The following is a 23,509-nucleotide window of genomic DNA, read 5'->3' on the forward strand; positions in this document are numbered from 1 at the left end:
CCTGCCAAACTTTAATTATTTATGCTCTTTTAGGAAGCACAAAGGCATCCAGAGCCATTCCCAACAAGCCGAGTTGCGTTCGCAGCCTTATCAAACGAGGAGGAATGGAGAACCACCACCCCCCTCGAAAGGGCTTTACCAGGTTTAGGCTGCGGTAGGAATGCAAAGATGTTTATGTTGGAGTAAATAAAGGGATGGACGGTCGCCTGCATGCTGCGGGGGGACGCGAGCGTGGGAGCAGCAGGCGGGTGCCCGTTGCTCCCCCCCGCACCGAATGCACACACGAAGCCGGGGCAGGGGGCAAAATACAGCTGGAAGGACACCCGAAATAATCCAGTCGGAGGGCGTGGGGTACATCAGCTTCACACGGGTGCATCTCCTGCACGCCCACTCGGCGTGTCGCACACGCGTGTGCACACATGTGCCCACGGGGCGGCTCAGGCGGGTGCGCGCAGGCACAGCCGCACGGGCGGGGCGCGCCCCGTGTCTGCAGCTCTGCCACACGTGTGTGTGCCACCCCACACGCCCAGAACGACTATCGTCGCCCGCTGCCCCAGAGGAGCGGCTGAAACCTGGAGCATGGGCACGCGTGAAATCGTGCACCATTTTCTACCGCCTGTGTGTCTATGCACAGTAGGAGCCCGCAAATACGTACGTCTGTGTGTGTGCGCACACACGGTTATACACAACGGTCGCTGCCGAAATAAGTGCATCTGTATACATACAGGCACGCACAGAGGTACGCAATACATACTTTCGCATCACACCGCAGTTTTGGTCCTACCTCCTCTGTTTTTTCTCCTTCCGTGGGCGATTTAGACTAGAAGCTTTACAATGAGCCATCGTCATGGATCAGATACGTTTAATAAATAACACATTGCCTTTCACATCTCTTCACTCGAGGTTCCTGTTCGGATTCCACATCACCCAAGTAATAAAGGGACTGGTGTTACTGGGGCGGGTTAGGACAGGGAAGGACGGCATAAAGGGTCCATTTCTCATGGACTGTAGCCGGCTGAATAGTATTCCAGGAGAGAATAAGAAAAGGGGCTTTATCTGGGTTTTGCTTTTCTCCTGGCTTGCATCATTGGGATTGCTTCTAGTTTTTTTAATTAGGGAAATGCTACTGAATGAAGAGACTTTTATTGTCCGCAATGCGCCAGCGCACAGCACAGGGGCTGAACGCCTCGAAGATTTGGAGGGACCCAGGGGTGATGCCTCTGGCTGTAGGTGGCTAGGTGTGCATTCCCTTCCCTCGGGGAGCCCTCACCCGGTGCTGCTTCGCCCCTGCTTTTCCACTGGCGGTCACCCCGCCATGAGCGAGGTAGGTTTTTGTCTGCCTTGGGCAATGCGGCAAGAGTGGCCATTCTGGACGGCGAGAAATGCGCCTCCAAGTTGGGCTGGTTTTCCTTCTCCCTCCCGAAACACCACCCGAGCGTTACCTTTGGGGGTCTCTGGAAAGCTTTCGGGAAGATGGCTGCACTTCTAGCCGCCTAGAAATCCGGCATTTACCTCCAAAGTCATCTGGACCACTGTGCCCTTGCGAGCAGGACTTGCATGAGTGGGTAGGAGCAAAGTTCAAATATGTCTCTTCATGAAATAATGAGTTTATTGCCCTCAGGAAGGCAATAGCCCCGTGTAAATAGGTAGCTGCTTTGTGCCATTCCTTGTGGTTGTTCAGCCTTGTGGCATACACCCCGAACAACCATAACTGAGCTTACTTTATATACCAGCGAATAACGCAGGCTCCGCCAGCGCAGTTACTGTCGCTGTTGGGAGAGGCAACCCAAGGTTTTGGGTGTGGAAACTCCTCGCCATTAGAAACAGATTTAGGTGGAAATCGCAGCCAAAACGCGTTTTAATCCGGACCTAAAATTCAGTGAGTTTGTATTTATTTGTTTGTTTGTTTGTTTATTTATTTATTTCCTGAAGTATCAGACCAAGGCTGTATCTTCTACCATTTCCCCTGGCTCTGCCGCTCCGGCCAGCCTGACTGCTCGGGTGCTGCAGAGGCCGGCGGCTCCCGGCAGAGAAACCCTTGTCAGCAACATGCGGGGAAAATCGATTTCATTCTCGTCCTAAACCAATAATCAAACGGCTTGGGCAACGCTCCCAGTCCCTCTGGTTGGGTTAGCCTCTGAGGTTTATGTCTGGTGAAAAAAAAACCCCAAAGCGTTCCCCTCTTTCCTCGTAAAAACCTCTGCGGAAACGGCCATGGGGACGGTCTCACAAAATCATCAAACCCACCAAAACCTCCGGGCTCTCCCCTCTCCTGCGCCCGCAGCACCTCGGGGTGAGAGGGGGGCCCCGGCTGCCCCCAGCCCTGCCCCAGTCCGGGCCCCTGCCCCGGCCCCAGCCCACCGCGGCCTCGGCACCGCCCGCTCCCCTTTGCCTGTTTGTTTGGGGCAGCGCCTGGACAAGGCCAAAGTCAGCGGCGCTGGGAGGGCAGGGCCCGGCCCGGCCACCTGGGGCAGCCCCGGCGCCCGGCTCCGCGGTCCCCTCTGCCACCGCGGGACCCCGCGCTCCCCCGGGGCCCGGCTGGCGCATGGCGCGGGCAGGGGCCCGGCGGGGCGCCCCTTCCCGAGAGGGGATCCTCTCCTCCGTGCGCGGGGAGCAACCCGGGCGGCGGGCGGGGGCGGCGGCCCCTCGGGCGGGCACACGGGGCCCGCGCCCCCGCCGTCGGGGCGGCAGCTGCCGCCGCGCAGGTTACGCGCGGGCCTTGCGCGGGTGTCACGTGCCCTCTCCGCCGGGCTGCGGCCGGATCTGCAGCTCCGAGCGGGGGGTGGGAAGGGGGAGGGAAAAAAAAAAGACAGAAAAAGGTTTATTTGTTAACCACTTTCCCCCATCGCTGCTCGAGCAGGTTACTCCAAACCACAAAACAAGCCGGCGCCACAGGCTCGCCCTGGCGTGCAGGGCAGCAGATGAAGGGAGCAGCCGGGACTCACAGAGCTGATGTCTTTACTAGGCATTATTCCTTTATTTTGCTGAAAAATGGTGTTTACATACAGATAAAAGAAATCGATTTTAGTTTAGCACCACTCATTCTCCGGGGAAAGAGAGGGGAAGAAGTAGGAGAAAATCTATATAAATGGAGAAAGAAAGGTAAAAAGCTGATAATACAGGTTTCCATGCTGGTCCGGCTTGTCTTCTTCACTTCGGTTAAGAACTCAGCGTCTGCCAATTTACGCAGGGATCCTACGCGTTTCGAGAACTTGGTTTAAATGTTAAAAAACACACAGTCCCCGCGTTTCACTCGCGAATACGCTCTACTCTAGGGGTGAACACTCCGGGCACAAGTTCATGCAGGAACGGGCGGACTCTGCTCTAGTACATAGAAAGTGCCTGCTCTCGCATTACTACTCTTTTCTTTTTCATCCGCCGGTTCTGAAACCAAATTTTAACTTGCTGATCGCTTAAATTCAGTCTGTTTGATAGTTCTTTCCTCTTCTGTCGGTTAATAAACTCATTGAGGAGAAACTCGTTTTCCAATTCAGCAATTTGTTGTTTTGTGTAAGGTTTCCGTTTCTTTCTTGATCTCCCCTGGGTGGGGCACCAAGGCAAACCTACAACAAACACGTCGATAATTTAGTGGATCAGGTCTGGGTATTAAAGAGAATATGCAAGAAACCCGCAAGACAACAGGGCTAGACTAGGTCGGCAAATCGGGCAAAGCACATCTGACAGTACAATTTCTATCTACCTCCGAGTCGGATTAAGCGATTATCGCTCCGAATGGGTTACAGGGGGGTTACAAAGCAATTACAGGCATCTCTTAGAAAACAAGTATCGCTAGGTCGCCTCTAACTAAAGCGAGATATTTAAGGCATACCATCCTGCACTGAAGGTCTGAGGCATGACTGGACTGCTGCGGGCTGAACTGTCAGGTTCAAGTTGACGGAATTCTTGATGTCCTCCTTTAAGCTGGAAGTGCAGGAATTCACTTCAAAAAGAGCAGCCGAGCCATGCAAACTTCTCTGCAGGCTCGAGTGGTCATACTTTACGGGCTTTAAGTTGGCTGCGTGAGTAACAGTTGGGTCATTTGCAAAAGATTGCCTCTGCCTGCATCTCTCCTCTTGTTTGGAGCTCGCATCGTGGGCGTAATATTTATTGTTGTCTTCCAGGCACTCTTTGTTGCCGTTGGAGCTGATGTTGATTGGAACGGAGCCGGGGAGGTAAGGCTGCGCTGCGCCGCTGAACGCGTGGCTCTGCGGCTGGGCTGCGCACGAACTTGAGCAAGTCCACGGGATCGAGCTCCGGGGGTAGGAAATGGTGGGCAGAGCCGCCAATTGACTGCCATTAGCCCGCAAATTAGGAAAATAAAAGGAATCTGGAGATTGCAAATTCAAGAGAGAACCAACGTAGCCAGATCTGTAGAGACTGCGATCACACATTTCCAACAAAGGACTTCAGCTGTTCTTACAGCAGTATTTAGTTACAACAGGGAATAAGCGGAAAGCCTGAAACGATTGGACGAAACTTTGCAGACAGGTTCTTCAAAGCCGGTAATTTCAGCACCGCCTCCAGCCACTGAGTTGTTCCCCCCCCCCCTTTTTTTTTTTCTCTTCTCTCCCCCCCCCCTTTTTAAAAGTCTTATGATAACACTTGAAATATTAAAACACTGAGCTCGCAAGGGGGAGGGGAAAACATGGTCTCCGCTTCTATAAAAGTGGCCGGGGCTGGCTGGCAAAGCTGCAGCACTAGCGGAAAGATGAGGGGAAAACAAACATTTGCAGAGTTGCCGAGGGGACAGGGCAGCGCCGGGCGCAGCCCCCGGCCCGGCCGTGCCCCCCGGCTGGCAGCCCCCTCCAGGCCGGCCGCCCTGCGCCGGGCAGCTGCCGGGGCGAGAACAGCACCCACGATGAGAGTGTGCACCGCGGGCGGGGAATAACCCACGGTGGCTGCTTCCCACTGAGGGGAAGGAGATGTGACTGTCTGGGGCACACGTACAGACGAGTACACCTTGTGCGTGCGTGTGCAGAACGCGGATTTTGTCTGGTTTATATACGCGTTTGTTTTAATTGAGAGCAACATCACATGCATCTTCATATGCTTGCAATTAAAACCTTAATTGATCGGATATTACCAGGATCGTCATTCTGGTACGCTAACAACTAGTATTCTCTTAGGTCCGTACGTCTTCCCTTTTTACTCCTTTCACCTTTCATCTTCACTCCGAAACGACAAGTTTTAAACGATGCTTCTAAAATTCGGGGATTATTTTGTCTTTAAAATACAATCAAAAAAACAGTATCAAACCGAGAATAACAACAGCAGCAACACTGAATTATTTGAGCGACCCGCCGAGATAAAAAAATAAATATCAAAAATAGATAGAATCGAAAGACTGCAAGAAAGAAAATGCCGGCGTCTGCTCTGCAGCAGAGAGGATGTGAGTGCGGCGGTGGGCAGAGGAGGGTCAGCCTCGGCTGAGTACCCCGCTGCTATCTCCCAAGTTGCGCTGGAGGAATTTTTCTCCCCTGTCAAGCAAATGATTCCTTACAGTGTTATTACAGTGTTATTTTGGAGGGTTATACGTATTTTTCTGAGAGATAACCAAGAGCCCAGTTACTCCATTCTCTCTCCCATTTTCCCCTTAGCACCGGGGTAAGCGCGAATAAAATCATATCTGTGAGCATCCACACAGGAGGTTGCTAGTGTCCTGTCCCAGACCATGTGGGTCGGGAGACAGTGCACTGCCCACGGAGGCAAGCTGTGCGCTGCGCCCGGAGCCACCCGCAGCGGGCCGAGCGGCTGACGGGGACGCGCACCCCACCAGAGCGCAGCCGAACGCCGCGGGCACCCCGCTCCCAGGCCGCTCCGGTTCCGCGCCCCGCAGGGGACCTCGGAGGCCCATCCGTCACCCCGACCCGGCGCCTCTGTCCTCGGCATCTTTTCTAAGAGAATCTCCCCTGGGCTGAGCGAGCCCAGCTTCAAGCAAAGCTTTAATGCCCGGACTTCGCCACTTTCATTATCTCCGTTAAAAACTCGAACCTAGTTAACAGGTAGGGTTAATTTTCCCCATTATTGTCCTGTTAATCATAGTTTTAATCTTGATTTTATTTCTACTCCGAGATCAGAGACGCTGTCCCTCTTGACATTCCCCTAATCAAATTCATCTTTCTGTTTAACGGGAAATTGAGGCAAATTCTGCAGTAATTTCATTGCCCTGGAAGAAATCTTTAAGTGATTGCTCTCTCCTAGACCACACAGGACCACACAAGCACCGCTGGAGGATATTACTGACCACTGCCTTTAATTTTTATTGTTTGAGTTATGTCTACCAATTGAATCTCCCTCTTATTAGCTTACTTGGTTCTTGGTTTCTGCTTCTTTCCCCCCCCCCCCCCCCCCCCTCCTCGAGAGGATGGGTAATAGTTTATTTTCATAATCGTCTTTTACGAAAAAGCTGACTCTGATCTTCGGTTCTCGGAAGACAGAAGGAGCATTTTGTGTTCAAAGACTGTATTTTCACCCGTAATAAACACAAGGAATGGATGTGAGTTCCCAGTTACCGGAAAGAAAGGTGACACTTCAAACTAACTTTTATGGGGTTAGAGAAAACGGAGCTTTCAATTAATGCTCAACTCATCTGTAATTGCTAATTAATACCGCGCAAAAATATGAAAAGCAAAATCTGGAGTAGCTGGAGACACTCACAGCTGCGGAAAGCGATGTTTATGTTTAAATCTGTAAGGAAAAGAACTGACAGAAACATCTTGTTCCCAGGGCGGCTGGCCTCTGCCGCGGTGCGGGGAGCCGCGGACGGACCGGGGCTGTTTTTTCCAGCCACAGCCGGCTTCTGGTTTGGGGGGGCGGCGTTTTAATGCCGCGGGTGTCCCCCTGCCTCTGTCTGTGCAGGAAATATTACCGCTGAGGAACACAGCGAGCCGCCGGGCTGCTTTCACACGCTCCTTTCCGCTCTTTTTTGTTGTTGTTGTTGCTGCTGTTTTTTAAATAGGCAGCCGGATCGGCCTGAACATCAGAGTTGACCACAGGCTATAATTTCACTGGCATATTCTTCCAGTTTACAGATGAAGGTTGCTCTGCGTGTGACCGAGTAGTCTCCCTCGCTCATTTATCACTCAGAAACGCGGCTCCTGAAGTGAGGCGGCGGCTTCCCCTGCCTATGCCGAGGGTTGTCCAGGAGATGGCAGGATTGCCTCAGACATGGCTGGGAAACGCGCTGCCTGACAGGAGCCAAGCTCCATGGCAGCTGCGGACAGGCGAGCCGGCTGACCTGCAGTGCATCATTGTGCCACCGCACATCTGCAGTTCAGTTTGCCAAGGTACATATTATTATCTGTAATAATACGCGCTACATTTCAAGCGAACCATTATGCCCTTTTCTCTAAAGGGCGGACGGCTGTGCCCGGCTGCAGCGGGGGCTGCGCCGCGGCGGCCCCGGTCCGCGCCCGCGGAGCGCCGGGGTCCGGCCGGGTCCGTACACGCTGGGAAGAGCCCGGGCTGTGAGCACCGGGATTCTGAATAAGGCTCGTCAATGCCCCAGCTCCAGGCTTACAAAACCCTTTTAATCTGCACTGGTAGGTGGACGGGCTTTCTGCGCCTCGGCTCGCAGCCCTGGCCTTGCCGTGTTCCTGGCTGTCGCTGCTTGTTTCTTAATGTTTCTCTATGCTGTTACGAAATTAAAAGGCGACTCGTCTCCATCTGGTACCTATTTGCCAGCCACCGTTCGCGTTTCCTCTGCCCTGGGAAGGGAGTTTTGGCCGTAGCAAAGCTGCGTCTTCTGAGAGCCCGGAGCCCGGCAAAGCCAAAGGTTAAGCCTGGAAGGAGGAAGGGAACAGCCCGCGACGGCTCCGTGGCCGGGAAATACAGCAGCTCTGGCAGTGCCCGGCCTTCCGTCCGCGGGGAGACTGGCTGGGAGGAAAAACTTCTCCAGAATTAATAGGACCGCAGTATGTGTGCGGGGGTGTGGGGGGTGTGTGGTGCCAAGGGCGGGGGGCGGGGGGGAGGCAAGAAGAATTTAAAACATTCAGAGAAAACAAGACTGCATCAGCAGGGAGGGCTGATCCCGGTACTTAAATTGTGTGCCCCACAAGTCTCTGTTCCCAGAATCGAACAAAAATGCACTTCGCGATAAAATCGGAAATGCTCCGAAGTGGATTTTTTTCGTCCGTTCGGGGAAAATAAATGCCTCAAAAGTCGTGAACGTGCAAGCGGAAGAGAAAGAGGAAGGAAGAAGGCGGAGGAGGCGGAAGATCACCCCCCGCTGGAGCCAGCCCGTTGTGGAGCGAACGGAGGGCGCTGCCCGGGGCCGTCCGCGCCTCGCCGGGGCACCGGCAAGTGCCGGGCTGGGGAGGAGGAGACAACGGGGCGCTGGGCCGTCCTCGGCCGCCGGGCACAGGCTAAGCAGAGCCGGGCTAGGGGGAGAAGGGAAAGACAGACTCTCCCCTGCCTCCCACCCCGGGTATTTCTCGCTGGCAGCATTTCTTCCTCCCAAAAAGTCCTTCCCCAGCGGCCAGGCGCTCTCGTATACGCCTTTCCCTCCTCTAACGCGCCTCGCTTGTTATCGACCTCTCCTTTCCCAAGAACTGCGGTCTGTTAGCGGCCCTGGGCAGATCCCAGGCAACCCTGGAGCCCACGAAACGCCCTGCTGCAAAAAGAAGGCAAATTTCTTCCTCTCTTTTTATACATATCGAAAAGAAGTCGTTTTATTAAAGATGGTTCAGGAACAGTTTGGCAACATCGTTAACAGCTTGGAAGTTGAGCCCGTACTTCCAACACAAAGTAAAAGCAGACTTTAAGACAAGAAAAGGAAAATATATGGTTTATGGAGAAATAGTCTTACCGTATGTCTTACCCACATACGCTGGTAATCAAAGTGTTTAGAGCAATAGTATATTATAATAAATAATACTAGTTCGGAACACACACATTTTAATAATTAGACGAGGCACATTAACAGAGAGGATATCGCTTCTCTCTCCTAGTAGTTGAGTAGCGTGTCTGATCACCCTGTGTATATCATAACATGCACACTAGGTTTAAAATAATAAAAAATCGACAAAATCCTAGCCTTCCGGCCTATATAAATTATGGCATCTTTTGAAATTCCTTATTTATTGCTTCTGTAATTAACACCCGTTTATTTTTGTAAATTAAAAGTTAGCGGTGAACTTTGCTTCTCCGACCAGGAGTTGCTTTTTATAAGCGCCATGGTGGGAGGAAGGACAAGAGTCTTTTGCTTGTCCGGACAAATAGGCTAGAGCGGGCATTTTACACAAGGTCTGCTCAGGTTATACACACCTCCGTAGCGGCAGCCTCTGCCCTGGCTGCGGGACGAGCCGGCCCATCAGTCCCGCCGAAACTGCTTCCCGGGGGCGCCCCGACCTGCGCCTCCGCGCAGCGCCCGGCCGGGCCCCAGGCGCCCTTTCCCAGGAACAAGCGGCTCCCTTTTCAGCCGGCCAATATGAAATCCCTCCACTGAAAACGAAACCGCGGGAAAAAAAAAATCAAAACAAAAAAACCCAACTCGAAACAAACCCAAACCTGCGGAAGCGGGGAGCGCGGTGGGACGTGCCAGGGACCGTGCTCTTTGCGTCCTGCAACAGCTCGGAGAGATTCTCTCTCTCTCGGAAAATCAATTAAAAATCCGGCTGCAGACGTTACCCCTCCTCGCAATTCGTAATTCTGTCTGGGTCTCGGTGGGTTTTGACAGCAGCCGAGGGCTGCCACGGGTCCGGACTCCGGCTTTCTTGCATTTTTCGATTGATTTTTTATTTTTTCCACTAGGCGTGTTTTGAAGTTTACGATACCAAATCAAAACTGACACTTTTGGCACTGGCTGTTGTTCAGAGAAAAAAAAAATTACAGAAAAACCCCTAAAGAGTTAAGCATTTAAGAAAGTTATAACTGTAACCCTTCAACATATTTAAAATCGTTTATACTGGCCTAGAGGGAAGAACAGAAAATATAATTAATATTAATATTATTATTATTTTCAAAAGGAAGAAACGGAACTATAATTCAAGATTTGTCAGCACTCCCTTCCACTGAGAGAAAACCGCTGACTTTCATGGAAAACAATTCCCGAAGTTTCGCCACCGCTGGAAGGAGAAAAAAAATTAAATATATTTTCAAGTCTTTCCAAAAGTCTTTAGCTGGTCGTAAATTGAGTTTATATATCCATCACTGTCCGCAACTAATAGATCAAGATACATTGTCTTTCAGTTTGGAGACTAGTTTCTTATCCTTCACCCTCCTGTTCTGAAACCAAATGGTAACTTGTCTCTCAGACAGGTTTGTGGCTGCGGATATCCTTCGCCTCTTGTCCTTGTTAATGAACTTGTTAATGGCATATTCATTCTCGAGTTCTTTAAGCTGCAGTTTTGTGTACGGCACTCTCTTCTTTCTCCCACGCCGGTAGACGCACATATCGGGCTGGTTTAGTGCAACGTCTCCTATTGTAAAAGACATTATGTGAAAAATTAGATTTTTATTACAGGCGTTTAAAGCTTAACCAATACTTGTTGGGCACTGGTTTTCACTGGCAAATAAATAATGCTGGGTTGTTTACAGTTTATTATTATTTACACTGCCACATTATTTGCGCGTTAGTCAAGCACCAAAACCTTGATGGACTGTCATCACTTTTCAGGCATGCATCGCTAGCGAGCGTGCAGGACGGCGGGGGCATTGGCCGGGGGGCCGAGAGCAGGTCGGTCCTGGCAGCGCACACACACAAATCGCTTTGGTGTGTGTTTCGCCGGGTTTGTTTGCATGTGGTTTGTGCCTCTGTGCCCTCACTACTCGTAGTCTCTTAAGTGCTCTGAGGCCGGGTCAATCGCCAGCCGGAGAGGCAGAGGAGCGCAAGCCTTCGAGCCATCATCGTCCTGCAAGCTGCAACCGCGAGTACGAGCCCGGCCACCGAGGGAAGCAGCAGAAGGAGCCCGAGGCCGTCCTGGTGCCCGCGGGACAGGGGTCCGGGGCCCTGGCGCTGGGTGGCGGGGGGGCTCTGGGGTCTGTCCCGCGGGGTGGAAAGCAGAGGGTGAGGTTTCCTCGTGGGGAGGGGGGAGGGGAAGGAAAAAGGAAAATCCACCGTCCCCCCTCTCCCTCCGCTCTGTGCGTGTCTGTGCAGCGTGTCCACCTCGGCAGGCCGCCCCTGCAGCCCGGGGGGCGGGGGAGGGGACGGGCAGGCGGAGGAGGCGCGGGGGGGGGGGTTCAGCTCAGACCATTTCTCTCCCTCTCGTACCTGGAAAGGACGATTTCCAAAAGTGTGAGCTCTGTGTCTGATCTTTGGCACAGTAAACCTGACTATTCCAGCCATTAGCCAGAGTCCAAGACTGATAGCCCTCCATTGATATGTATGTTTCGTGTCTCGGTTCCCCAGAGCCAAACGTTGAGACCATGTCTATGTACCCAGGAACGTGCTGGTAGGGGGTTGTATAGCCCTGGTAGAAGGACACTTCCTTCGCCCTGGAGGAGACTTCATTGGCGGGCACACTCGTGCTGGTCAGACTGGAGACGTCCATGTACTTTTCCACGGGAAAGCCGCCAATGGAGGCATGGGGGGGAGACTTCAGGGCGTTTTGCTGTATCCCAACCCCGTGGGACATCCTGCAGCTATAGTATCCATTGCCAAAGTGATACCCATAGCCGAGCGCGGGGGCGGCGGCCGGCGCGGCGGAGCCCGGGCAGTCCTTGGCCGGGGGGTCGGGCCTCGCCGCCGCCCCCGAGCGCTCCCCTCCGCCGGCGTAGGCGAACCCCGAGGCGGCGGCGGCGGCAGCGGCGGCGGCGGCTGCTCGGCCCGTGTGCGCCGCCCCGAAAACGGGCGAGGAGAGAAAATTACGGCACTGCCCGGGGGCTCCACCGCCGCCACCGCCGCCACCGCCGCCGCCGCCGCCGCTGCTGTCGCCGCGCAGTCCGTCCATCTCCCAGCTCGCTGCTTTGCTCATGGCCTTGCACATCGCGGGCGGCGGCGGCGGCGGCTGGGTCCCCGGCCGGGCATGATGCAAATGGTTATTTGCCTCCAACAGGTTGGATCCTGGCGGTACGTTTATAAAAACGAAGTCCAGGTTGGGAGGGGGGACGGGGGTGGGGGCGGCCGGCTCCAGATTAGTTTGCCGCAGCCCGGGGGGCTGCTCATAGGCTGCCGCCGAAACATGTGACCCTCCAGCTGCCCGCACTGCCCCTTTCGCCTCGCAGCCCCCTGGTCCGCACCGACGGCGCCCCCCCCCCTTCCCACCCCCGCCCCGCCGCCCCGCTCCCACCCCGCCGCGCTCCCGGCGCTGGGGAGGGGTTGAGCAGGCGGGCGGGCTGCAGTGATGCCCCTCCGGGCCAGCCTCGCCCCCGTCGCTTTCATGCCCCCCTTCCTCCTGCCCGCGGCTTCAAAAGGGCCAGCGGACCCTTGGTCCTCCTCTGGCCCTTTTGAAGCCGCTGGCAGGGGTCTGACCGGATCCCCAGCGAGACCTTCCCCAGCTCATTGTTGTGTCTGTGGCGGGGGGAAAAACCCGACGCGGTCTTTGTGTCCCATCCTCCCCACCTCCTTCCTTCCCGGAGATGTATGGAGTAAAAGGGCTTTGTTATAGGGGAGAAGGGGTCCCCTGGCTCCACTGAGCTCTCGGTCCATGGGAGAACCCCCCTTTAGCCCCCCGATATTGCTACCAGCCAGGAAAAGGCACCGGGCCTGTGCGCAGCGCAAGATGCGAAACCTGGCACTGATTAGATGTGGCTTTTTTCCCCTTGCAGTGTCAGTTCATGTCGTGGTAAGGCAGCCTAGTTAAAACGCAGCGTTTGCTTATGCTGACGGCTGTTCTGGTGGTGACTTCCCAAGACTGTGGCAAATCCTTCTGTCGTCTCTCTCGACTCTCCCGCTGAGCCGGGATGGAAATTGCAGGAGAGCGAAGAACTGGAAATGGAGAAAGCTCCGAAGACGAGTCCCAGCCCCAACTCCAGCCCCAGCCCCAGCCCCTCTGGGCCGGCTCCTGTCGTTCCGCGGTTGTGTGTTGAAGACACTTAACCCGCTTAGGTGTGGAGGGCAACAAGTTGCTGGGAAGGGCGGCAGCTCCGCGGGGAAGGACAGGGAAACTCCGCGCCCTCTGAAAAGCGTATAGCTGGGGCCGTGTTTACTGTCCCGACGGAGGCTCAGGCGCAAGGGAGGCGAAAGGCAGCCGCCGTGGAGGTGAAACTCATTGCTGACACGATTTCGGGGCTGGGGGTGCCCTTGCTAAGCAGCTCGGGCCCGCAGTGGTGGGTCCCCCCGGGCCGCTGGGCTGCCGCGGGGGCGCGGAGGGGCCGAGCGGTAGCGCGGCAGGTCGCGCAGCGGCCTCCGTCCCGCAGCCCTGCTTTGTAGAGGGTCTAATAATCGTCGGCAGTTTCTGGAAGTGGGGTGAGGAATGACAAACGGGTGCCAGTAATCACAGCAACAACCGGATGGCAAACACGAGTTCACGTTCATTAGCTCTAACCACTTAATGGCTATTAATCTTTCATAATCACCTTACAAGTGAGCCAGACGTGATTACGTGTTTCACTCGGTCATAAGCTGAATCGGTATTTACTCTCAGGACATGGAACCCTACATAATTAGGAGGACGCTTTGTCGAGGCACAACTTTCTCATCCTTTTATGTCCCTGCACGCAGCTTTCTAGTGAAAATATTGCTAACGCACTGAAGTCCCGAGAAACGAGACTTTATTTCTCCGGACATATTTCCATTCGTTTTCCCATCTCCCGTTGTGTTTCCTCTTGCAAAAACGCGGTCAGATTTTCTCTTTCGTCACGACACTGAAAATAAGGCCGCCGAAAGAAACGAGCACCTAAAGCTCAGGGGTTTGGAGCTTTTTGAACTCCGTTACATCGAAGCAAACCACGGTGCAGCCGCAGCGACGCCCGCAGAGGACCTCAGCCCTGCCAAGCCCTCTGCTCCAGTGAGAGCCCCTCGATGTCCCAGAAAACTCTGTCTTTGGGCGGGTTTATGACCGACAGCTTCAATTCTATAATGAGCCGTTTTGTGGAGGGTGTAGAAAACAGCACTGCCTTGCACGGCAGGATATTATGCACACGAATAAAAATAATGAGCTCATGAGCCAAGGTCGGATCTCCGGGAGCATCCGCCCAGTTCACAAGTGACAGGACGCGTCCCGCACCCCGGCCGGGGCCGTGCGGGGCGCCGTGCTGCGGCCCCGGCCCGGCGCAGCCCGAGCCCGGGGCGGGCAGTCCCAACGAGACGTCGCTCCGCGGCAGCAGGGCGACGTGCCGGGCCTTTGCCCGCGGGGCAGTCCTTGCCTCCCCCCGGCAGCGGCTCCGCCGGTGCCCAGCGCCCCGCGGAGCCGCATTGCATTTTCCATTGACACATTGCACGGGAATCTGCATAACAGAAGTGCCGGATGGCATCGCCGCAGAAAGTGGCTGTGTTACCCCAAAAAGAGTAATTTTTTTCCTCTGAAATTATCTCATTTCCTCAGATACATTTGCCATGATTTAACGGTTAGGACTCCACTCAAGTTTACAGCACAGGCTTTTAGTATTTGCTATCTGTCCTCTGGCTGGTCTCTCCCAGGAAAAACAACCCACTTTTTTCATCACCTCCCTCGCCAGAATTTGCCGATGGTAACTGTGGCTTTGGGAAGTTGCTTCTCTTGTTAGTGTTTGCTGTAGGGGGGGAAAAAAAGGTCGTCCAGAACAAAACGGAGAACGCAAACGAAGAGAAAAACAATCGATTTATACTTCCCCCAAGCCTTCCCCCGCGCCCACTGCGATCCTTTGTTACCTTTTAACTTGCGTGGATTTTTAATGGCTAAACAGAACAGAAGAGCTTTCATTTCCCCCTCTCCCTATTAAAAAAAAAAAAAAAAAAAAAGCCAGTTACAATAATGATAAGATTTAACAGCAACGCGGGGAAAATTGCTAAACTATTTTTTCCCTCCAGATCTGTGCCACAGCTTCTTATCTCTTTACTTCAATCTTAAAAAAAAATCCATTTTGAGTCGGAGAAAGTTTTCTCGGGACTCCCCGCGCGGCCTTGGTGCGGGGCTTAGGGGCGGCTGAGCGCTGCGGGCGTTGAACTTGAGCTCTGGGGTCACGGGCTGGTGCTGGCCGGTCCCTGACTCCCAGCTCCGAGCTAAAGCAGCGCGGCGACCCTGACCTGGGACGAGCCCGCCGACCTGCCGCATCTGCCACCGAAAATGAAGCATTGGCCGAGCAGCTTTGCGGCTGGAGTCACGCTTCATCGTTTAAATTAAAACATGTTTGTGTGAAAAGGCAGCCCCAGAAGACATCATGTAATCATTAACCTCCCAAAGCGAGCGCCCGCGGGATCTCAGCCTGGGCAGCGCAGAGGGGGACGGTGCTCCAGGGCGGCGTGACTCGGGGACACGCTGGGTTCGTGTCCTTCCCCGCTCGCGGGTGATATTTCACGGAGAATTGGGACTGAACATGCAGGTAGACGCCCCGAGACTGGCCCGATACTCCATGTGTGTATATATATATATATATATATATATATGAGTATACGACGGCCTGAGGCGGAGGGGAGAGCCGGGACTGAGCGGGAGCGCGGTGCGCGCCGAGACACGGAGGCAGGCGCTGCGCGGGCGCGGAGCTGCGCTGCCAGGCAGCTTCCGGCGGGCCGGGCGGGCAGCGCCGGCGGCCCCGCCGCGCAGTGCCGCCGTAGTGCCGCCAGGTGGCGTCGCCGTGCCTGCCGCGGGCGCTGCGCGGCCCCCCCGCACCGCTGGGTCCCTGGGGCGGCCCCGCTCCCCCGGCGCCCCCGGCCGCGACTGCCCGCGCCCCGCACGCCCCGCGCCCAGCGCGCCGCCGCCTGCTCCCGCCCGGCGAGCCGCGTCCCGCAGACCTTGCGCTGTCGCTTACAGCCCCCCGGCGCTGCGCGCTGCCCCGGGCCCCTGTTGGCAGCCCTCCCCGCCGGGGAGGAGGAAGCAGATACTCCTGTCCGTCTTCCCAAGCACGCTCCGAGTGGCGAAAAGCTGGCCGAGGTGTTGTTTGCCTGATTTAATACGAACTTCATTTCAATTAAGTTGTGTGACCTCTTTTTTCCTGGGTAAGATTTAATAAAGAAGCACTGAAATATTCTTTGATGCCTCGAGTAATAACTTGCAAGGTAAAAATGAAAATAAGTTTGGCCATAGGCCTAAACAGCTACTGACACAAGAAAAACTGAATAAACAGTGTCTAACAAAACCCTGCATATTTCGTCGGTCTCCATAACCTCCTTCCTCTTTGCACGCTAATGTCACTCTAATGCCAGAGGATCTTTAGGCTGAGCTGTTGGTTTTGAACAACTGTAAACATATGCCAAAAGATTTTTAGGCTGTGCTATTGTTTTTGGAGATATATATATGTATATAAACATCAGTGTAGTAAATGCATCTGGTTTGCTGGGAATATAAATGTCAGATGACTAGTTTATTAGTGAGTTGACGGTTTGGGGTGAACTGATTAACTGCATGGCAGGGAAGGGTTTTGTCACCTCACATCTACTTAGTGGAAGTTTATTAACATCTTTTATAAATGTTAATTTCTTTGCATATGAATGTAGCTATATTTGGAGAGGCGTTGTACATAACCTAAGGTATCAGTATTATTTAAAAGGTGCAAAATATAATGTAACACTAATAAAGATTATTCATAGCCGTGCCTGCCTGTCACTTCTTTTTCTCACGTCGGGGCTTTTCATGTAGTCCTTTCCACCAGCTCCGTATAACGCCGAATAAAAAAAAAATCCCCTCCTTCCCAGCCGTGCAGTAACATTTCTGGAGCCTAAAGTTGTGCCGGCTTTGGCGGTATGCACACACGAGTGCCTCGGAGATGTGGTATCTGGGCTGCGGTTTCCGAAAGAGCAGGGGGAGAGATGCTCGCCCCGTTACAGCCTTTATGAAAACAGACGAGGGCGCCAAACGACAGCAATAAACCCGGCCGCAGCCTTCCGCTCCGCTCCGCCCCGCCCCGCCGGCCGCGCAGCCAGGGCCGCCGGCTGCCGCGGAGCTGGGTGCGGCTGGGGCAGCGGCGGCTCCGGGCACCGGCACCGGCTCCGGTACTGGCAGGGCTGCGCGCCCCCTCGCCCGCCGGGCCGCGCTCGGGACAGCACGAGCTGGGGTGCGGCGGCGGGGACACCCTCCTGCCCGCCTGCAGGGCAGCGCAGAGCCCCCGCTCCCGTCCCGGCCGGGGGCCCCGGGGGTGTCGTCTGCGGCTCGGCCCGCGGCTTGCGTCCTGCCCGCTCCGCCGCCGCCCCCGCGGGCAAGGAAAAGTTGATATTTACTTTTGTCTGGTTTTGGGGCTGTAAAACGCAGGACACCACACTGCAGTCTAAATTCGCATTTCAAAGGGCTGACATAAAACGCTCATTAATGAAAAGCTGGGTTTTGCAAACAACGCCCAGAATGTTTCCTAAATATTTGGAGGAATGTTTAGGGAGACTTTTAACAGGTTATTAAAAAAAAATATCTGTCAAGTATCCCATTTTCGAGCTATGAATCATGAGCAAGAGCACAAGAACTTAGGAGATGTGTGTGACTAACAGCAGGAACAGCTCTCCTCGCAAAAAATCAAACCCGCGTTTAATCACAGGAAACGTTGGGGTGTTTCTCCGGGCGATGAAACTCAGATTCCCAGGGTTTAAATACTAGATGATGTGGGGGGGGAAAAATTACGGCGAGAATAAAGGCTGGGCAGCTATCGAAGCGCACTCTGGAGATGCTAACGACAAAGGATTTATCTTCGTTTAAATGGTTGCCATCAGCGTCATTATTACTAGCAAAGTTATCACTGAAGGGAGACTTTCCGACTGTCACGTCTGCCGAGCGCGGCAGCCCGTGTCCCCTGCAGCGCGGCGACGCTGCGCTCCGCGGCACCCGGCAAAGAGCGGAGGGATGAGCTAACTGAGCCACAGGTAACTTTGGAGAGAGGGTGCTGGAGGTGATGCCTCTGCTCGCTCGAAGCCTGTAGGCAATAACCCCCCATCACTTGTTTCTATCAGTATTTTTTAATTTTTAAATGTGTAGACTTTATTGGCGGTGGGGAGGGAGGAAGCAGAGGGCTGGAGAGAAAACTGCTGGGAGGATGAGATGGCACGGCGCGGAGTGCCTTAAGTCACGGCCGCGTTTTATGTCCTTCGGTTATTTCCCCCGCTATCATACCCTACAACAGCCGGTGCTGTCCCGGAGGGAAGAAAAATCGCAGGCTAGCTTCGTCGATAAGCAAGATTATAGAAAGTAAGAAGGAGATCAAATGTAAGGACACAACGAAAAAAAATGGGAACTATAATACACTAGATCATAATAAATATTCTAATTTCCAGGCAACTGCTGTAGGTGCACTCGAATCAGTGCGTGCCGGCAGCAGCGGTCTTTTAAAGTCTGGGCGTAAGGTTTGCGCGTGTGAGGGGGTGCGTGGGGGTGTCAGTGTAAATTCCTAAATAAAAGTTCTAATGTGGTCTGGAAATGGGAGGGAAAAGTAAAGAGATATCAGCGGCAGGAGGTTCTCGGTCCTCTGGTCCTCTTCCAGCATTTCCTCGCGTTATGATGTAAAATCCGCCTCAGAAATAATAATAAAGAAACGCATTATCTGATATTTAGCATGTAGTTCTGTCCGAGGACAAATGAGAAAGAAGCTGCATCATTAGGACCTAAAAGGCAACAAAACAAAAATCAGAGCATAATGATGCACCTAAATGAAGGGGGAAATGTTGCACAGCTCATTTTATTAATCAGACTGTCAATTCCACCCCAGAGGCCAAACCCCAGAGCAATTCAAGCAAGATCTGATCAAGCTAAGGACAAGAGCTTTACTCCTCACTTCTTGTCTTTCTTTCTTTCCACCTGGATATATTTGTCTGCTCTGAAGCCGCCTTCATTATCCACTGACAGGAGCTTGTATTTATTTGCTTATAAACCTGTTACAATAAATGATTATTCGAACAGCGTCATTCGTACCTTAATGACGAGCACCACTTTTTGATGAATGACATTTCGGGCTAGAAAGGATGTATGGGTCATTTTGACCAGTCATTCCCTCGCTTTGGCATCCTACAATTTTTACGCCTCCCTCAAAAAGAGATAATAATATTTAGAGACACTTGCCGGGCTGAATGTGAATTAGCCCCTGCTGCAGCTCATCATTAGGACAGGACCAGCCCTGCAACTTTGACATTTTTTATAAAGCTGAGATGATGGAAAGAATAAGAAAAGAGATGATCCTGATGGAGAGAGGGCTGCACAGCCCTACAGCTGGCAAAAGGCTCTCGAATTTGTCAGACTCAGCTGGAAATGCGGTGCTGGAGGCCCTTGAAAATTCTCCGCACAGTGGTCGCCTCAGCCCGAGACTGACTGCCGCCTCCCTGCACAGCGCTATAGGGGACATCTCCGCCAAAGGCAAATTTGAAATAGACACTTTATTCAATCTTCAGCATCCGAGCAGTGAAAGCACCGTCTCCTCCGAAATCCCGCCGTCGGAAAGCAGGAAGAAAATCAGCCTTTATTCCGAAGTTGCTCAAGAGGCAGATATGAACAGTGATGTGGAGGTGGGCTGCTCCGCGCTCCGCTCCCCAGCCAGCCTGACTTCCTCCCAGCTGAAGGAAAACAGTAACAAAGGTAACTCTTCCTTTATCATCTCCATCTAAGCCCCGCACTTTGCCAACAGGCTTTAAAAACCAAGGCAAAGCCACCGCCACCGCCAAAGTTGCTCGCCTCTGCACCGGCGCTCTCTCTTCTGCGAAGACAGAGCTCCAGGCTGTAAAATATTATTGCAATTACTGTGCTATCCCGATAGCCGAGACACACTGCCCGGCCAGCTCCTGTGCGGGTGCGTGCGTGTGTGTGTGCGTGTGCATGTCCAAATCCATTGGTATGTAGATATATATCCAGAATATATGTGGGCACAAATATCCACCCACCCATATTTAGGGAAAGCTTTCTCCTTATTTTTCCTCGCGCTCTTGGAGCTCCCGGCATCTCTCGAGCTGTCTGTGTGTGTATATAAATGCATAGATTAAATTAGAGAGAGAGGAATGCGAGAAAACTGCCCGTGTTTGTGTGTGTGCCCTGCTCTGTGTATATGCAACGTGCCGCCTGTGTCCACCTCAGGGTAATTGGGCATTGTTCACTTTCCCTCTGCTTGTAACCGGGGGTTAGAAACAGCCCCGTCTCCTTCCCCATGCTCTGCGGGGCATGGTGACGGACGGTGGTTGCTATTATTGCTGTAATTGGGGAGGGGGAGCCAGGTGAGCGGTGGATTTCCTAGGGGCCACAGTGCATGCCTTTTTTGTCAAATGTGCCAGAGAAAGGAAGGGATCCTCGACGTAACGCTAGAGGAAAAAAACCGGCTTTCATGGCTGCTCTTATTTCGTACGTCTCAAACGAAAATAAGAACCGCCGTCGACGGGGGAAAGGCTAGCGCCGAGCCCGGAGTCCTCGCAGGCTGGTGGAGCTGCGCCGAGCCCCCGGCCCGTGCCCTCGCCCGCTCTGCCCGGGGCTCGGCTGCTCCGCAGTCACCACACCCGCCCCATCTCCTGAGCATAACGCGACTATGAAATTACTAAAAAAAATAAAATCCACCTTTATCGATTCCGTTAGCAGTAGCGATTTGTAAGGGTGACAGCCGGCCTTGAGGACGGGCGCGCAGGGCCGGGGCCGGGCGGGCGGTCTGGGGGGGCCGCCCCGCCGCCCGCTCTCATCGCCGTGCGCTCGCCCCGCAGGCTACGCGGAGAGCAGCCCGGCGCCCAGCACCCCCGCCGCCGCCGCCGCCCCCGCCATCGGCAGCCTGCACAGCGGCGGCGCGTTGGGCGGCTCGGCGGCGGGGGCCGACCAGGTGCGCCGCTACCGCACCGCCTTCACCCGCGAGCAGATCGCCCGCCTGGAGAAGGAGTTTTACCGGGAGAACTACGTGTCGCGGCCGCGGCGCTGCGAGCTGGCCGCCGCCCTCAACCTCCCCGAGACCACCATCAAGGTACGCCGCGCCCCGCCGTGCCGCCCCGCTCCCCCGGCCGGCTGCCGGCCCCGCTCCGCGGCCGCAGGACGCGCCGGGCCCTCAGCTGTCATCATCCCTTGTGCTCGTTTGCTGCTCCGCACCGTGAACTTTCCTTTTGCTTTTAAGAAGTTGCTGTTATTATTATTTATTTTCCTCGTCGGTTTTTATCGCGTTAGCGTATTTCCTAAAGAGAAACGGGGAGAGAAAACAAACGCAGCTGTTAAGCGCGGGGGGACGAGCGCGTCAATACCGCAAAGGCAAAGCCGGGGGGAGGGGACTACTCGAAGGGGACACGTTTATTCGGATGGAAGGGGTGCCCCCAGGCCGAGGGGGACCGTGCCCACCGCTCCGCTCGGGCAGGGTCACAGGCGATTGCTCCGGGCTGGAGAGGGGTCGCCTACGGGAGGCGCGGCCCTGATGTATCCGCGGGCCGGGCCGCGCCGGCGATGGGGGCCGGCTGGCGGGTGCCCGCCGCTATGCGCGGCGGGAGCGGGTGCGGCGGGGCGCGGAGCGGACCTGAGGCCGCGCTGTGCTTGTCTCCCTGAGCAGGTGTGGTTCCAGAACCGGCGGATGAAGGACAAGCGGCAGCGCCTGGCCATGTCCTGGCCCCACCCGGCCGACCCCAGCTTCTACACCTACATGATGACCCACGCGGCGGCCACGGGCAGCCTGCCCTACCCCTTCCACTCCCACGTCCCGCTCCACTACTACCCGCACGTCGGGGTCACCGCCGCCGCTGCCGCCGCCGCCGCCTCGGGGGCCGCCGCCGCGCCCTTCGCCACCTCCATCCGCCCGCTGGACACCTTCCGCGCCCTCTCGCACCCCTACTCCCGCCCGGAGCTGCTCTGCAGCTTCCGACACCCGGGCCTCTACCAGGCGCCGGCCGCCGCCGCCGCCGGCCTCAACAGCAGCGCGGCCGCCTCGGCGGCGGCGGCGGCGGCAGCAGCGGCGGCGGCGGCGGCGGGCTCGGGGCCGCCCGGGGGTTCGGCGCCCTGCTCCTGCCTCAGCTGCCACAGCAGCCAGACGGCGGCGGCGGCGGCAGCGGCGGCCTCGGCGCTGGGCTCGCGGGGCGCCGCGGCCGCCGACTTCCCCTGCACGGCGGCGGGGCAGCGCTCCGAGAGCGGCTTCCTGCCCTACTCGGCCGCCGTGCTCAGCAAGGCCGCCGTCGCCTCGCCGGACCAGCGGGAGGAGGCGCCGCTCACCAGATAACTACCCCGGCCCAGGCCCGGGGGCGGGGGGCGTTTTGTAGAGGGGGTCGGGGAGGACCGGGGCGGGGGGCGCCCCCGGGCTCGGCCAAAAAGTTCCGTCTATTTTTTTATCGCTGACCGCCCCGCCGTGGAGGGGCGCGGCGCCCGGTGGGGAGGGCGCTCCGCGGCTCCTGCGCCCCCGCGGAGGCGGCCCGCGGCGGGCGCTGCCGTGCCCTGCCCGGCGCCGGGCTCGGCGGGGCTAAGGGCGGCCGGGCCGGAGGGAGCAGGGAGGGAGAGCCGGCGGAAGGGAATGTGTTTCTGGCTTCTTTTTCCTTTTTTTTCTTTTCTTCTTCTTCTTCTTCTTTTTTTTTTTATATTATTATTATTTCGGTTTGAGTTCGACTAAATGGGAAATGTCTCGCGTATTTCTGTATGACGAGCGGCAGCTGATGAGGCCGCCGCGGCCGGGCCAGTAACGGGAAGGGAAGTGTGAGATTGACAGGATGGGGAGAGGCGTTTTTTAAGCTCAAGCTTTCTAACTACCATAATCCACGCTATCTGGGAAATACTTGAATCTCTCTAGGTGTAGGCTGTTGTCCTGAAGCATGTACCTTCCAGACACTTTTCTAAATCTAATTTTTTTTCTCAGCGTCTTTCTCTCCTCTCGGTAAAAACGGCTCTTGGATTTATTTCTCACGCATCTCTATCGCGCCTTTGCCTCTGAAAAGCCACCACTGGGTAACTGAGACCTGCTATACCAAACCACTGCTACTGGAGGGACTTCCTTGAACTTGAAGAAAGGCACATCAAAAACCACCAGTGTTACTGCCATGTCAATTTTGATGCTAATAATGTGCAGATTATGACGAAAATTGCCAATCATGTTCTCTGATGGACCTCCTTTGAATGTGGAATTGGAAAAAAGTTCCCCGCACAGAGACCTGCTGTCAAGTACTAACAACCCGCTAAGGGAAGTCATTAGAAGAGACAGATAAGAGACTTGGTACATAAAACATTGTTCTTGGTGCATAGAATGTATGTTATTTAATGTTATCTCTGATACCTGAAGTGATTTCGCACAAGAAAGCCACTTTCTTATCATCTCAATTGCCAATTTTCATTTTGGTAACTTGGACGCCCCGGGTAGACTTTTCTCTGTTAAGTTGATATTCCACCAATGTGAAGAGCCTCATTAAATCAAACCCAGATATTTCCATAATGCTCCCTACAGAGCCACTTCACTCTTCACATAATGAGATTTTTCTGAAGAGTTGAAGCCCTCATCTAACTTGCTATTTCTTGTTTAGGCCCTGTGTGAATGTGAATACACACACAAACACACACGTACATTCTCAAAGAAAAAAAAAAAAGGAAACCTCTATTAAATA

General features: G+C 54.7%; 3 protein-coding genes across 3 annotated transcripts; 1 reads left to right on the forward strand and 2 right to left on the reverse strand.

The window, feature by feature from the left end:
* Positions 1-2,813: 2,813 nt before the first annotated feature.
* HOXD12 (homeobox D12) lies at positions 2,814-4,466 on the reverse strand. Its single transcript, XM_005442911.3, has 2 exons — positions 3,830-4,466; positions 2,814-3,563 (listed from the first exon to the last, which is right to left on the reverse strand). The coding sequence occupies exons 1-2, from the start codon at positions 4,389-4,391 to the stop codon at positions 3,325-3,327; spliced, it is 801 nt and encodes a 266-aa protein (XP_005442968.1). The 5' UTR covers positions 4,392-4,466; the 3' UTR covers positions 2,814-3,324.
* Positions 4,467-10,036: 5,570 nt separating this feature from the next.
* HOXD13 (homeobox D13) lies at positions 10,037-11,924 on the reverse strand. Its single transcript, XM_005443006.3, has 2 exons — positions 11,210-11,924; positions 10,037-10,418 (listed from the first exon to the last, which is right to left on the reverse strand). The coding sequence occupies exons 1-2, from the start codon at positions 11,922-11,924 to the stop codon at positions 10,168-10,170; spliced, it is 966 nt and encodes a 321-aa protein (XP_005443063.2). The 3' UTR covers positions 10,037-10,167.
* Positions 11,925-18,554: 6,630 nt separating this feature from the next.
* Positions 18,555-22,143, forward strand: EVX2 (even-skipped homeobox 2). The gene is made up of 3 exons (XM_055719474.1): positions 18,555-19,559; positions 20,663-20,913; positions 21,484-22,143. The coding sequence occupies exons 1-3, from the start codon at positions 19,136-19,138 to the stop codon at positions 22,141-22,143; spliced, it is 1,335 nt and encodes a 444-aa protein (XP_055575449.1). The 5' UTR covers positions 18,555-19,135.
* The last annotated feature ends 1,366 nt before the right edge of the window (positions 22,144-23,509 follow it).

This window comes from Falco cherrug, chromosome 8, assembly GCF_023634085.1.
Source record: "Falco cherrug isolate bFalChe1 chromosome 8, bFalChe1.pri, whole genome shotgun sequence".
Lineage (NCBI taxonomy): Eukaryota > Metazoa > Chordata > Aves > Falconiformes > Falconidae > Falco > Falco cherrug.